The sequence below is a fragment of the Agelaius phoeniceus genome, chromosome Z (genome assembly GCF_051311805.1).
Source record: "Agelaius phoeniceus isolate bAgePho1 chromosome Z, bAgePho1.hap1, whole genome shotgun sequence".
Taxonomy (NCBI): Eukaryota; Metazoa; Chordata; class Aves; order Passeriformes; family Icteridae; genus Agelaius; species Agelaius phoeniceus.
Window position 1 is genome coordinate 82010276 of NC_135303.1, and position 13961 is coordinate 82024236.

The following is a 13961-nucleotide window of genomic DNA, read 5'->3' on the forward strand; positions in this document are numbered from 1 at the left end:
AGATGCTTTCTTTTTTTGTGTAGGTGGCAGAGACTTTTGTAAAAGCATTTCCTAATCCTGAAGATGTAAGAGTTCCACTTAGAGATAAATATCATGGACTTCAGCAGCGGCTCAGACAAAATACTGTTAAAGGTAACGTTCATCATTCTTCTGGAAATTTTCAACAAGCTTTGTTTTTTATCCTAGTTATTAGCTTGTGACAGTAATTTTTGTCATACCCCATGCAAAACAATTATTGTCATTTTCAGCTGGAAAACTTTGAGTTTCATCACAAAGTCTGTGTTTTCTTTCTGATACATGATTTCTATACCATTCACAGGGTATCATGGTTTTCAAAATGTTGATGTTTCTTCACTTTATCACAGTTTCTTGTTGAATTTGTAAATGGCTCTAATTTATGATTTTAATTGAAATCTAATTCATGTCTCAATTTGAGACTAAATTAAAACTGAAAATTAAGACTGAAAACTTGGTTTTCTTTCTTTCAGAAGGTCCTGAAAGTGAAGAAATTATGTCTATTATACAAGCTGCTGAAGAAGAGAGGAAGAAGGCCTTGAGACGTGTAGTAAAGAACATAGGCCCTATTGAAGTTAATATTTGGGAGCCAGTAGAAGAGGCAGCATCAAATGATGAGGAGCACTGTTATGACAGATTCTCATTAGGCACTAGTCTAAGCACAAGCACTCTTACTGATGTTGGGAATCCTCAGGTATATAATGATGCAGACGCAGCAGACACACTTTCTGATGCTTTGTTTACTGAAGAAGCAAGACCTCAAACACCTTCATTCCCAAGGTATGAGAAAATTGCAGCAGAAGGCTTTTGATTTAAATTGGGGGGGGGGGGGGGGGGGGGAAGTTGTCCCCCACTGATCAAGTAATCTCTTGACCAAACAGGTTGATTGTCACTATGGATGATTTATCAAATGAAGAACTACAGATTTCCCAAATTGTAGAACTGCCAATGTTATATCAGTTAGTATGTGACTAATAAATTATTGAAGTGTAAATTACTATCAGCTATGTCTACATTCATATATGTTACTGCCTAGTTTCTGTCTATGGATTTTGAATTTGATTAACTTGCCACCTATACATTGTCCTAATGTAAATTTAGGGGTTTTGGCTGTTTTTAACTTCAGTGGAAGATAAAGAACTAATGTTGCATGTAATTATTTTTAAAATTGATTTGAGTATTAATGGTTCTTACATCTATTGTCTTACAGGGGAAATGAGCTCCAACAACAAAGGGAAATAGGTAACAAAAATACCACACACAAGATAAAAGCTCCTAGCTGTAAAACAAAACATAAAGACAAAATGTGTTGGAGAGACAGGCTTAATCAACATAATTTGCCTGTAGTTGGTGCATGGGAATTTGAACGTGATGATGATGAGTATGTTAGATTTTTAGAACTCTTTTTGAGTTATGTCCTTGAGAGAGACCTGATAAAGTACAGTGACCTTGGAATTCCATTTCTCACTAGCTTTTCTGGGCTGCTTCGAGAGCATGAGTTGAACTCTCTCTTTTTTGATGTTCACACAACACTAAAACGTCGGCAAAACAAAACTAGAAGTCAAAGTGTGTTTAGAGCAGGGTCCTGCTATACTGTCACCCTGGCATCCTGTGATCCTGGAAAAGTATCTGCCTATAATGAAAGCAAAAATATTTTGGAAAAACCAACAATTGTACAGACTGTTGGGCAGACAACAGAACCTTCTGTGTGTAACCTAAAAAAAGGACTTAAAGAAGGCTTATTTGGTTTAAAGTACAAATCGATATACAGAGCTGAGACTGACAATCAAAGAGTCAATGTTGCACAAGCAAGCCAGACCTTTCATAACCATACTTCCTCTACCCTGCAAACTCAGGCAATTCCTAAATACGTTTACAAAACTCTTGATGTAGTTGGTATTGTACCAGCAGAAGAAGTGCCTATAGATTTGATGGGCAAATTGAGCAATATTTCAAAATTGCTGGAGTGGATGATCAGATGGTCCGATAAAAGACTGCTCTGTGGATCCAATAAACAAGATTCCTTAGAAGAGACTATTCCAATGATACATCTGAAAACATCATCGGCAGCCATCCTTACATCTTTTTGGTTGTTAGAACAGTTATATGGAGACAGATCTCAAACAAGGAGCATAAAATGTAAGGTAAGAAAAAGGATGGGACAAGTGTTAGTGAAGTGTGTGAGTGAGTTATGCCAGTAGGGAAAAATCACATACGTGTTTTACCTTATAGTTCTGTTCTCAGTAAAACACAGAATATTGACTAATAGCCTTTCTTTTAAGAGTTGCTAAGAAAAGGGTAAAAATCCAGAAATACTGAAATTCTGTCAGGAGAAATACTTGAGTTGGAGATGAAAGTTCTATTTGGAAGTTCAAAATATAGGTAATTTATCCAGACACCACATTTTTTGCACAGATTCCTGTAAGTTTCACCACTGTGTCTAGTTTTAGACATCATCTTTGAAAAAACATACTTCTAGAGATGGAACATGGCAAAGCAAGGCAAAGAATAAAGAAATAGTCCTCTTGCAAGAGTTTAAGTTCATTTGTGTTTGAGGACAGTGCAGATACAGTCTGACTGGAGTATTTTAACTGGTTAAAGACCAGTGAAAAATGACTAGTACTGTTACAGAGGTTTGGAGTATATGTGTGGATATGAAGGAGGAGATTTGCCAGAGGAATCTGGTACATATTGCTTTAGTTTATACTTCAGAGACAACTGGATCACTTAGCTTCTTTAATTAACAATACATAGAGTCAGAGAATACATGAAAGATTTTGAGGGAAGAAGGTTTGGGGATTTAGGTTGAGAAGGCTTTTCTCCAGTCTCAAAAGAGATTTTTTTCTTACTTTTGGTTTGTATTTTCTGTTTTTTTGATAAGTATTTTATTTGCAACTTAAAAATCTTGTGCATGCATCTAACCACAAAGTTATGTATCTCTTTTTGCCTTTCATACTGTTTTCAGTGGAAATTTGAGAGTTCTATATTGTCTGGATGAGGCCAAATCTTACTGTTTATATTTATCTTGACTATACTGTCATGTAGTGTCCTTGACAACTCATACTCAGTTGACACTGAGAAACCTTTCTTATATTTCCTTTGGATAATTCAGAGGACCATTGCTTCAGTTAATGCAAAAAGGGGAGAAACGCATGTTTCTGTAAATCTGTAAATCCAGGATTTCTTGGCTCTATAATAAAGAAAAGGATATGAATTAAGTATAATCATTCTATATGAAAGCATTATAGTTTTTTTAAAAGTACCTGGTATTTTTTTTAACTAGTGAATTTCAATTATCATTATTAATAGCATCAGGAGGATCAATATCTGAAAGAAATTGCATCTCTATCAGAAGCCCAGTCTAGAACAGAGGAAGAAAGCAGTATGGATGAAGGCTCTTTCACAGTGGTCAATTCTCCTCTTGATGTCCAGATTGTACAAATCTATGATAATCTTTGTGAAAGAGATTTAAGGTAATTTTTTTTTTTAACCTAAGAACCCTAGTTGGTCATAATTCCTCTACTGAGCAGCATGAAGAGATCTACTGTAATATATGTATAATATACATATTTATATTTATGTATTATATACATGTTTAATTTTGTGCAAGAAGTCAAACTTGGGCATATTGGTTACAGCTGCATGAAGCAAATTAAATATTCTCCATCAGCACATGTACATAAGGTAGTTGTTGCATATTAAGTGAATTGTACATGGTTGTTTATAAGCTTAGTCATGTGGAAATAGAATCTAGATTTCCAATATAACAGGTGTCATGGTTTTCTCAAAGAATTCAGATAACTTCCCCTCTCTTCAGTGTAATTTTCTTTGATTTGAAATGAGTGGTTCACAATGTTAGTTTATTTTCTTCTGGATCTGTAATCTAGCTATGTTCATATGCGTGCATGTCGGGAAAATAGATGGAAAAAGCAGTAAATATTTTTTTTGTTAATATCTTGCACTATCTTGAAGATAAAGAATCCTTAACCTGAATTCCTCTGAGGCATTTCACCTTATATTGCAATAAGAAAAAAAATTGACCTCTCGTATTAGAATATATATAGAGAGTGAGTTATATAGATCTCTAGTATTCTGAAAATAATCTCAAGTATTTTGAGACATGATTGTATGTCTTGTCTGACCATTTCCTATTTTTTTCAATAAACAAAGTTCCTGTGAGGGAGATAAATGTAGCCTTTACCAGATGATTTTAAAGACATAGCACAATTTGTCTGGAAACACCTGTCTGAAAGAGTGTACCATTAATGGCACTAAAACATTACAGCTATGCAAAAAAAAAAAAAATTAAGCTTGGTTTAAGTTGTAGTCAGAGAGAAAACCTAAATGAATATTGGTTTTATCACAACAGTGTTTATTTTACAGTTAGGTACTAGCCTGCAGTATGAAAGGAACAGCATACTTGAAGTGAGCCAGATACTTATGTTGTTAATTATGTTTTCTAATCCCTATTACCAGAATGTCTACAAAGTCAAAATATTTTTATAAGAAGAAAATTAATCAGGGAAATAATTCTGTGCCTCATATAACTGAAGACCTGAATGAAGTGGAACCATTTGTTCAGCAGGAGTTGGATGTAACATCAGAACAAGGTTTGTTTTAATGGTATATCCTTTTATTATGGTCTGACATATAAAGCAGTAGGAGTTTTGCATGAATACGATTTTATGTTCCTCTGTTTATTTAGTCAAAAAATGCAAAGGTCTTCATAGTTGTATTGGAATTATTTTATCCAGTTTATATTATAACTAAATTATATAAAATTGTATTATCAAGACTTTCTGATCACTTTTTCGCTATGTCACTTTTTTCTATAGACATAGAAGAATGTATGTTAACATGTTCTATTCTCTCATATACTTTTACTCTGGAAATATTCACACAAATGTTCAAAACACTTTGCAAGTTTTAAGAGCTGAGTATGTATAAATTATCATATTTGTACACTTTACATAAGCTGGGGATTTTTTTACTGCTGTCTTTGGGTGCATACATCAACACTAGTAAGAGCACAAATTTTGAATTTGCAGAAGCAACTCTGAACTCCACACTATGGAAAAAGTGGATTAATATGACCTGCTGTCAGAAATCATGTAACAGTACTATAATCTATGTAGTTTTCTAATTTAGAGTAATTATGTTTATATTGTAGAATTCTTTGAGGAGCCATATGAAGCTTCAAAGAGCTCCAATAGCTCTGTCAAGATCAGACCTGTAGAACATCAAAGAGAACAGGCAAGTTGCCCTACAATCATCAGAGATCATAGAAACATTTGGGTTTGGAAGGGATGTTAAAGATCATCTCATTCCAAACCCTCTGCCATTGGCAGGGACACCTTCCATTAGACCAGATTATCCAGGACCCCATCCAACCTGGTCTTGAACACTTTCATGGATGGGACACCCACAGCTTCTCTGGGTAATCTGTTCCAGTGCCTTATCTCCTCACAGTAAAGAATTATTTCCTAAAATGTAATCTAATCACCCTTTTTCAGTCTGAAGTAATTCCCCCCTCACCTGTTACTATTGTGCTCTTGTAAAAGGTCCATCTCCCATTTTCCTGTAGGCTCCTTTAGGTACTGAAAGACTGCTCTGAAGTCTCCCTAGAGCTTTCTGGTCTTTATGCTGAACAACCCCAACTCTGACAGCCTTTCCTCATGTGAAAGGTGCTCCAGGCCCCTGAACACCCTTTGTTCTGGACTTGCTTTAGCAGGTTTATGTCTTTTTATACTGGGGGACACAGAGCTGAACACAGTGCTCCAGTGAGTCTTCTGAGGACAGAATAGAGGGAGAATTGCCTCCTTCAATATGCTAACCATGCTGCTCTGCGTGCAGCACAGGATATGTTTGATTTGGACAATCTCTCAATATTCCTCACCCTGTACTTGTTTCGATCATCTGTAGGCTTCATTTTTGTGTTTCACTTTGTCCGAGAACTCCTTGTTCATCCATGCAAGCCTCCTGGCATTTTTGTCTAACTTCCTCTTCATTGGGATCCATCCCTCCTGAGGTTGGAGGAGGTGGTTCCTGAATATTAATCAGCTTTCTTGTGCCTCTCTTCTTTCCAGGGTGCAATCCCATGGGACTCTACCAAGCAGATCCCTGAAGAAGATGAAGACTGTTCTCCTGAAGTGAAGGTCAGTGAGCTTTCTGTGTGCCCTCCTCACTGCCCTGAGGAACTCAAACTTCACCATTTCATGGCTGCTGGAACTAAGGCTGTCCTTGAACTTCGCATTGCCCATCAGCTCTTCCTTGTTGGTCAGAAGGAGGTTCACCATAGTACCTCTCCTCACTGCCTGTTCTGTCACATGTGGAAGGAAGTTATCATCAATGCCTTTCAGAACCTCCAGAATTGCTTCTGCCGTGCTGTGTTGCCCCCTCAGCAGATACTGGGATGGTTGAAGTTCCCTGTGAGGACCAGGGTTTGCAAACATGAGGTTGTTCCTATCTGCATATAAAGGACCTCATCTGTTTCATCTTCCTTAGCTGGACAGCCTTTTATCAGAACTCCACTGTAATGCCACCTGTCCCTGCCCTCCCTGTAAACCTGAGCCATAAACTCTTGATCAAATCCTCATCCATCCCCAGGCAGAGCTCCATGCACTGCAGCTAGTCACTGACATAGAGGGTAACACCCACTCCTCATCTCCTCTGCCTGTGCTTCCTAAAGAAGGAGCCTGCATACATCCATTCCAGCACTCCAGTCATCAGAGCCATCACACCACATCTGCAATGCCAGTAACATTGTACCTGGCAGACATACACGTTTCCAACTTTTTTTTATTCTCTGTGCTAGATATGCTTGCATAGAGGCCCCCGATGAAGCTGAGTTACTGGCAGGAGTAATTATAATTCCTTTGTGCAGCTCTTCAGGTGCTCTGTTGGCAAGCAGCTCCTCTCCAGGCATCTCTTTCTGACTCCCTCAGAAAATTGCCCCTCCCCTGACAACTTTAGTTTAAAGGCCTCTTCCCCCTTTCCAAGACTATGACTGAAGGTGCTCTTCCCCTTCTCTGATCGATGAACTCCATCAGCCCTCAGCAGACCAGGCTCTCAAAGCAAGTCCCATGGCTGAAGAAGCCATAGCCCTGGCTGTGGCCCCAGTCCTGTAGCCATTTGTTGATTCACCAGATTCAAACTCTTTCAAACCCCTTCCTTTTGCCTGGGAGGATTGGCTGCACTCCAGAGCCCTTACTCCCTTCTCAACCTGCTCATGGATCTGTCACTGGTGCACATGTGAGACAACAGCAGCAGGTAATAGTGGGCTGTGCAGGCCTTGGTTGTCTCTCGGAGACATCCCTGACAGGAGCCCCAGGGAAGAAGTACTCCAAGAGAGTGTGTCAGGTTAGCAAATGGATGCCTTGTTACTTCTCAGAAGAGAGTTAACTCCTACTGCCACCCATCAACTTTCCTTAGTTGTACTGGTTGTAACACAGAGAGCAGGTCTGGCTGCCTTACTCAGCTCCAGCATTTCTCCTGATGTGACAGGATATTATATGGAAACATCGAGTTGTTATGAATACTGTTTTCAAAGTATCCTGAATTCATCAATGGATTTGTGAACTTGAGGACTAAATTGTTTAGTGTTGGTGAATCTTTTTTCTTGCCTAATAATAAAATTAACAATTAAAAGGTAGTAAAGTGAGATCTGCTCTGAGCACTTTTGAAAATGTGTGTATGCTTTCATATATTTATATGTAGTATATGTATACATAAAATTGAATTGCTTTTTTTAAAAAATACATCAAAATGTTTATTTTGCTTCTGTCTGAAAACTCAGTCTGGATTTATAAATAAGCTTGCTTTTTCCATGCATCACTTTTGGTCATAGGTATCTTTTCTTTGAAAGTGGCTAAGGGCAGGGCTGCTATGCTTTGTATTGTTGTCTCCAATTTTTTCAATACATTTTACTATAGTGAATCTATGGCATGTACAAAATCCTACATTTGTTTCATTTTCTTGTTTTATAGATAGTTTGTATATGCAATGGGATTGTTTCCAGATTTTCCTCTTTACTAGGGGGTCTGAGATTAGCAGAATATATATCCAGGGTACTACATGAATATGAATTTGGAACTAAAATCTTATAATAATGAGATTGTTTTAGGAAAGAAAGATTCTGAGGTAAATCATTATATCTCTTTGTTGCTGATCTGTAACCATCTTCTGATAAGGATGTAATTTTGATTATTTTTAGTCAGATTTTTGTAATTGGATATTTAATCAAAAATACATTTGCCATAGGCTAAAAAAACTTGTATTTTATTGAAGCAGGAGGGATAGAAAAAATTGCAAGTTTAGATCTTTTTATCTTTTTATATTTAGGAGGTTGCCATTTCAGCTGTAGATAGTGCTCAAGAAGATCCAAACGTGGAGGAAACAAAGGAAGAAAAGGCTAAGCAGAATATGTAAGTGACTTGATTTTTTAAAACTCTTTTAAATCTTTTAACTTTGCTTAAAAATCTAAAGCAGTTTTGTTAATGATTGTATCCAGTGATGTCTTGGGTTCCTGCTGTTGCTTATAGCAACAAAACCATAGTTTCAAACAGTTTCAGTCACCTCCTATTTCATGTACAGGCATTTCACATATATGAAGGGCTGGGTTGATGAATCATTATTTTAGTCATGGTCTAATAAAACAAGCACAGTTTGTGAGAAGGTGTATTTTATCTAGGAGAAAGACAATAACTGAAAAAATAGAAACTCTTATTACAATAGCATATAAATAAATGTCCCTATGTATACATAACATTTGTGAAAGACTTTAAAATGACTTTTAGAAATACTTGAAATCCTCTACTTTTTAAAATTACATGGTTTTGTTTTAACTGAATGTAAGATGCCCCTCAAGAATTTATTATGGTATTGTTTTTTCTCTTCTAGAGATGCAGATTATAGTGATATTAACAGTATTAGTTAAATTGGATTTTCTCTTCCTTTGTCTACCAGAATCAACCTTTTCTTTGCCTGCTGTCTTGAATAGCTGGAACTTTTTCAGTGCTTTTGTTTGAGTCAGTTTCTGATTGCTAGGGGAGACAAAACATGAATGTCAATATTTGCCAGCTCAGATTGCAGTGTAATGCAGTAATTAAAGCAATGTAGATCTGTATAGCTTTTATCGAGTGACCTGCAGGTACTTTATCTCATACTAATTAAAATACTTTTTCAGGAGGTTATATGTATATTTATACACATACATGTATATAAAATGGAAACATACAGCATAACAAATTATTGTAGTATTTGCAATACTATTTTTTCTCCCTTTATAGTATGACTGAAGTTGTTAGTAGCACCGTTTCGCACTCATTTTCTATAAAACAAGATGCAGAAGTTCCTAGGTAAGATAAACCTATGCTATTTTATGTAATAAAACAATATTTGTGATTTGAAGTAATATTGATGTGTAGTTTTGACTATTTTGACTGCAAAATATTTGCAGGTAGAGTGTATTGTACCTACAAACTAAGTAGCTTTTTCTGGAACTTTTTTGTACTATAATCCTTGTGGATCGTATACTCTCATGTGTTGTCTGGAATATCTCACGACTCAAATGTTGATTCAGAGCTACCAGATTTCAAGAGACATGATAGTTTTGTTTCCTGGGTCTGGACAGAATTCATTATATAATATTACTATGGAAGATACTTGATTATATAGAACACCTGAACAATTATATTTTTAACTTATATACATTTTAAGTAAAATTATTAAAATGCAGCTATCCTATGGCAACTAATAGATTTACATAAATATATGCAAAATAAAGACAATGTTGGAATTGGGAAAAGGAGTCAGGAGTCAGTCTCAGGCTTTCAGTTCTGGAACAGTCCTATATGAGGCTTTTTTCAGTTTAGAGGAAAATATGAACTACACATACTTTTGGGCTCCATTTTTATGTGTATTTAATCTCTTACTTCTTGAGTTTCTCGTGCCAACTCTTAAAAAAAAAATTTACTCAAACTTTTGGCATTTCAAGTCATGCTTGCACATTCTAATTGCCTTCCTAAAGATTTCATATGCCCCTTCACACATATTACATATCCAAAACTACTCATTATCCATTACTTTATGATCCTGTTCGTTCACATGCTTGGAGGCCATTCTGTACAATTGTAAGACATTCTCTAAGGGTTGCCTGTATCCATAGCAATGTCAGCATTTTTCTTAAACAGAGAAATGTCTTTTGGGTTGATTTCTGTTGGTGCAAGTAAAATCCTTCAGTTTCTTCATAGCTTAATGTAAATCCTAACCATCTCTTCTTCATGCAAGGAATCAACGTACTTAATACTCTTTACCAACTAAAAGATCTTATTATCACTGTGGGAAAATGTAAAGAAAATAATTTAAAATTGGAGTAACACGTACAATACATTACTCTGAAATCTCTTTACTTTTTAAGCCCAAATATCTAAAGGAACTTTGTAAACGGCTGAGCTCTCCCAGAGCTGCTCGGGTCCGATCTGGCTATCTCTGGACCCTTGGCCCCTTGCAGCCTTTTCAAGGACAAAAGTAAAAGACACGAGGTGCTCTTCTTCTCTGGGCTAAAAAATTATTAAGAAGCGGTGTCCCAGGGGAGAAAGAGGGCAAATGTCTGATGGTGGGAGACTTTTAAACCTGGGGGAATGGGGACAGAGGAAGAGGACCACAGCCAATGGGATACAACTGAGGAAGGGGTGAGGAGAGGAGTAAACCTGGGACAAACCATTACCACGGGGGCTTTTGGGGGGAAAAGACCATGTGATCAGTGCAAATTACCAAACAACCAAAACAACAACTAAATAAACTATTTAGTGCAATACAACACCTCACCCTTTTCTGTTAAGAAAAATTAAAAGAAAAGCATCGGCCTATTCTGATACAGATTATGAATTCATCCACCACTCATGATTTGTCAGCTTGTCAGTTTGCTTGAACATTACTTTAAGTCAAAATGAATCTGCCTTCTTCCTTATTTCAACTAAAAATGTCCCTCTTCATTTTCCATCAGCTGTTTTTCTTTATGACTAACCAGGCCTTTTTTCTGTCTTTTTTGTCAAATCATTGGTTTCTGCCTGTATCTCTAGTGATAATAATATTTTAGATACACTTGTGGCTACAAAATCAGATAGAATTACATCTTTACAGCTGTTTTTCATTCAGTATTTTAAGAAGTGTTAGGAAATATGTCCTACATGCTCTCTGGTCAAGATCATGCACTCACTGTTAATTATTCATTGCTCCTACAAATTAATTATGTTTTTTAAGTATACAGGTATCTTAAAAATTTTTCTGGATTGATTTCAGACAACCTTGTGTAGGTGTTTTGAACTCTGAATGTTTTTCATAGTTGGTTCTTTTCTTTCTTAAGTAGTGCAGACACTGTAAGTGATTCTCAGCCTTCTGAGACTGCTGTGTCGACTATGTCAAGTCTTGCCTCCCATACTTCTGTTTTTGCAAAGAAGCAAGAAGTCAAGGAAGAAGTCCCTAGAGAAGAGAAAGCAAGCACATCAGAAACTGTCAGGCAGATGCTGCAAGATGAAATGTTTAAATTAGTTCAGGTGAGAGCATCTAATTATTTTAAGTAGTTTTCTTGGTACCGTGTTGTTTAAAAAATGGAAATAGTTACTGTTTTAAGGTCTTTCTGTGTGTGGTTGGTTCAGTGCTGGCTAAATGCCAGTGCACCCACTAGAATATACCTACTCATTTCCTGCTATGAGATAGGATTAAGAAGAAGGCAAAGCAGGCTCAAAACTTTAAAAGGGTATAAAGAAAATTTTTTTGACAGTAACTCAAAGAAAGAATAATAAGAATCAGAATAAAACCTTTAGAACACTTCTCTTTCCCCTACAACCTTTTCTTTTTCATTCACAACTTACAGAAACAACTCAGTCAGTTTATCAGCTCTAGAATAGTCTTCTGTTCACTTAGGGAGGGGAGTTGCCCTTGCCATGCCATTGACTTCTCCACAAGAAACAGTTTTCTCATGGTTCTTAATGTCCATGAATAGCAGCTCCTCAGAAATCTGCAATCATGGAGTCCCTCCCATCTTTTGCAGCCTTCCCAAAGCTGTGTTTATGAGCCATGTCAACTTATGGGGTTCAAGAGCAAAGGTTATCTTTGTCTGTCTCTGAGATCATCATCTCTGGGAACAGAGGTCTTCTTCTCTCCCTTGGGGCACTCTTTTCTTTCTCTGTTCAAACTTCTCCTGGGATCACAACTACTTCAACATCTGCTTGCTTTAGCATAGATGCCTGTGCTTATATCTACAATTTGAACACTTCATCCCCCCATACTTTCAATAAGTTACAGGGAAAAAAAGTCTGATGTATCAATTATATCTTCTCCATAGCCTTACAAGAGGATTTCAACCCAAACCTGAAGCATCTCCTCAACCCTCTTATCTAGGACTTGACTTCTTCTTACTGACCTTCATGTCTCATGTTGTTCTCTACATGTCTTTACTCTGTCCTTTTCTCTCACCTGAGGGAGTATTGAAGGTCTGCAAGTGTTATCTATGGCCTAAAAGAGTTAATATCTCACCCAGGGCCTGCAGATGCTCACAGGATCCCTGCCAAGGGTGTTCATAGTGCTCATGGTGGTGGATTTCAGGCCGCACTGGGGCTGTTTCAGAGTCTCGGGGGGCCCAGGCCAGAATGGTGGTGGCCGCTCTGGCTGTTTCCCGTCCCTTGCTACGTTCAGTTCCAGCCACGGGGCTGCTCTCTCTGTAGACTACAGAGCTGCCTCTGGGGATTTTTTTTGGCTGCCATGCTGGGATCTCGAGCAGTCCCCGGGGCCTGGCCCGGCCCTCCCCCAAGTCCCCCCAGGCCAAGCGGGCCTGACCTGGCCCTGCAGCAGAGCCTGCCCAGCCTGGCCTGGCTGAGACAGGGCCAGGCCAGCCTTGCTACCTGTTCCCAGGCCAGAAGGGAAAGAGAATTCTCAGGGTTTGTTCGTTTTTACATGTGTGTTCACAGAGGCAGGTCTAGTTTTTAATTGGCTCATTAATATTCTCATTCTCAAAGCTAACCAGCAATTGGTTTTGCTAGGCACAGAGGAAGCTCTCAGCAGCTCCTCTCAGAAAAAATCACTTCCATGGGTGGCTTCAGTGCAAAACCAGCACAGGTTGTTTTCCTTAAAGAGATTTCTAATTCCATGTTAGCCACTGTGAAACTTATTTTAGACTGAACTCTTGCTTTTAATTCAAGAAAATGAGTGGTATAATTATAGATCTTTGAGTATGTTTTAGCTCACATAAGTCAATGTCCTTCAACAGTTTACACTTGGAAAAATTCTGATGCTGTAATAGCTTTTCAACTGTGCTAGGATTTAAGTGGTTGTAGTATGTTGAGCCAATTCTCTATGACTTTACATTTATTGAAACTTCACAAAAAATTGAAGATATTTGTTTTGCTTTAGCATAACCTATGGCAGGTATTTGTTGTACCTTATAAGGAAGTCCAAAACAGTAAACAAGTACACAAATTAATCATTATTGAATCATCCCATTGTGTGTTTTGTCACCTCAGTGAACAGCTCTAAGATAGCCTAGACATTTTTGCTAAGACTTCTGTTAAAGTTATTGGCATTTGTTAACTTTGTTCATGTGTGTATTCAGCTCCAGCAGATCAACTTCATGAGTTTAATGCAATTAGTGCAGTCGTCCTTTACCAATGTGCCAAATGTGCAACAAGTATTACAGCAGCATCGGTTGGTTCAGCTGGCAGGAAGCCAGCCTGCACACACTGCTGAAAGCAATACTTCTCCGAAAACACAAGTGCCCACTCAAGAAGAAAAGGGAAAAACTGGTCAAGAGAGCTCTGTTTTTCAGCCAAGGAAGAGTGTAGAAGATGAAAGCAACAATGGTCGAATAAAAGTAGGTATATCAAAGCATGGTTCATGAAGACTGTTCAGTATATCTGGTATGTTATCTATCCTGTTGAGTTAGGAAATGT

General features: G+C 37.6%; 1 protein-coding gene across 7 annotated transcripts in view; it reads left to right on the forward strand.

The window, feature by feature from the left end:
* Positions 1-13961, forward strand: part of CPLANE1 (ciliogenesis and planar polarity effector complex subunit 1) — a 59720-nt gene that overhangs the window by 25419 nt on the left and 20340 nt on the right. For 4 of the 7 annotated variants that reach the window (XM_077171281.1, XM_077171286.1, XM_077171282.1 and 1 more), the window contains 11 exons: positions 24-132; positions 489-795; positions 1226-2159; positions 3325-3488; positions 4492-4625; positions 5186-5268; positions 6102-6170; positions 8356-8438; positions 9303-9371; positions 11381-11570; positions 13625-13882. In XM_077171281.1, the coding sequence (XP_077027396.1) occupies positions 24-132; positions 489-795; positions 1226-2159; positions 3325-3488; positions 4492-4625; positions 5186-5268; positions 6102-6170; positions 8356-8438; positions 9303-9371; positions 11381-11570; positions 13625-13882 (2400 nt within the window). The remainder of the gene's footprint in view (positions 1-23; positions 133-488; positions 796-1225; positions 2160-3324; positions 3489-4491; positions 4626-5185; positions 5269-6101; positions 6171-8355; positions 8439-9302; positions 9372-11380; positions 11571-13624; positions 13883-13961) is intronic. The other 3 variants (XM_077171283.1, XM_077171284.1, XM_077171285.1) reach the window with 3 other exon arrangements.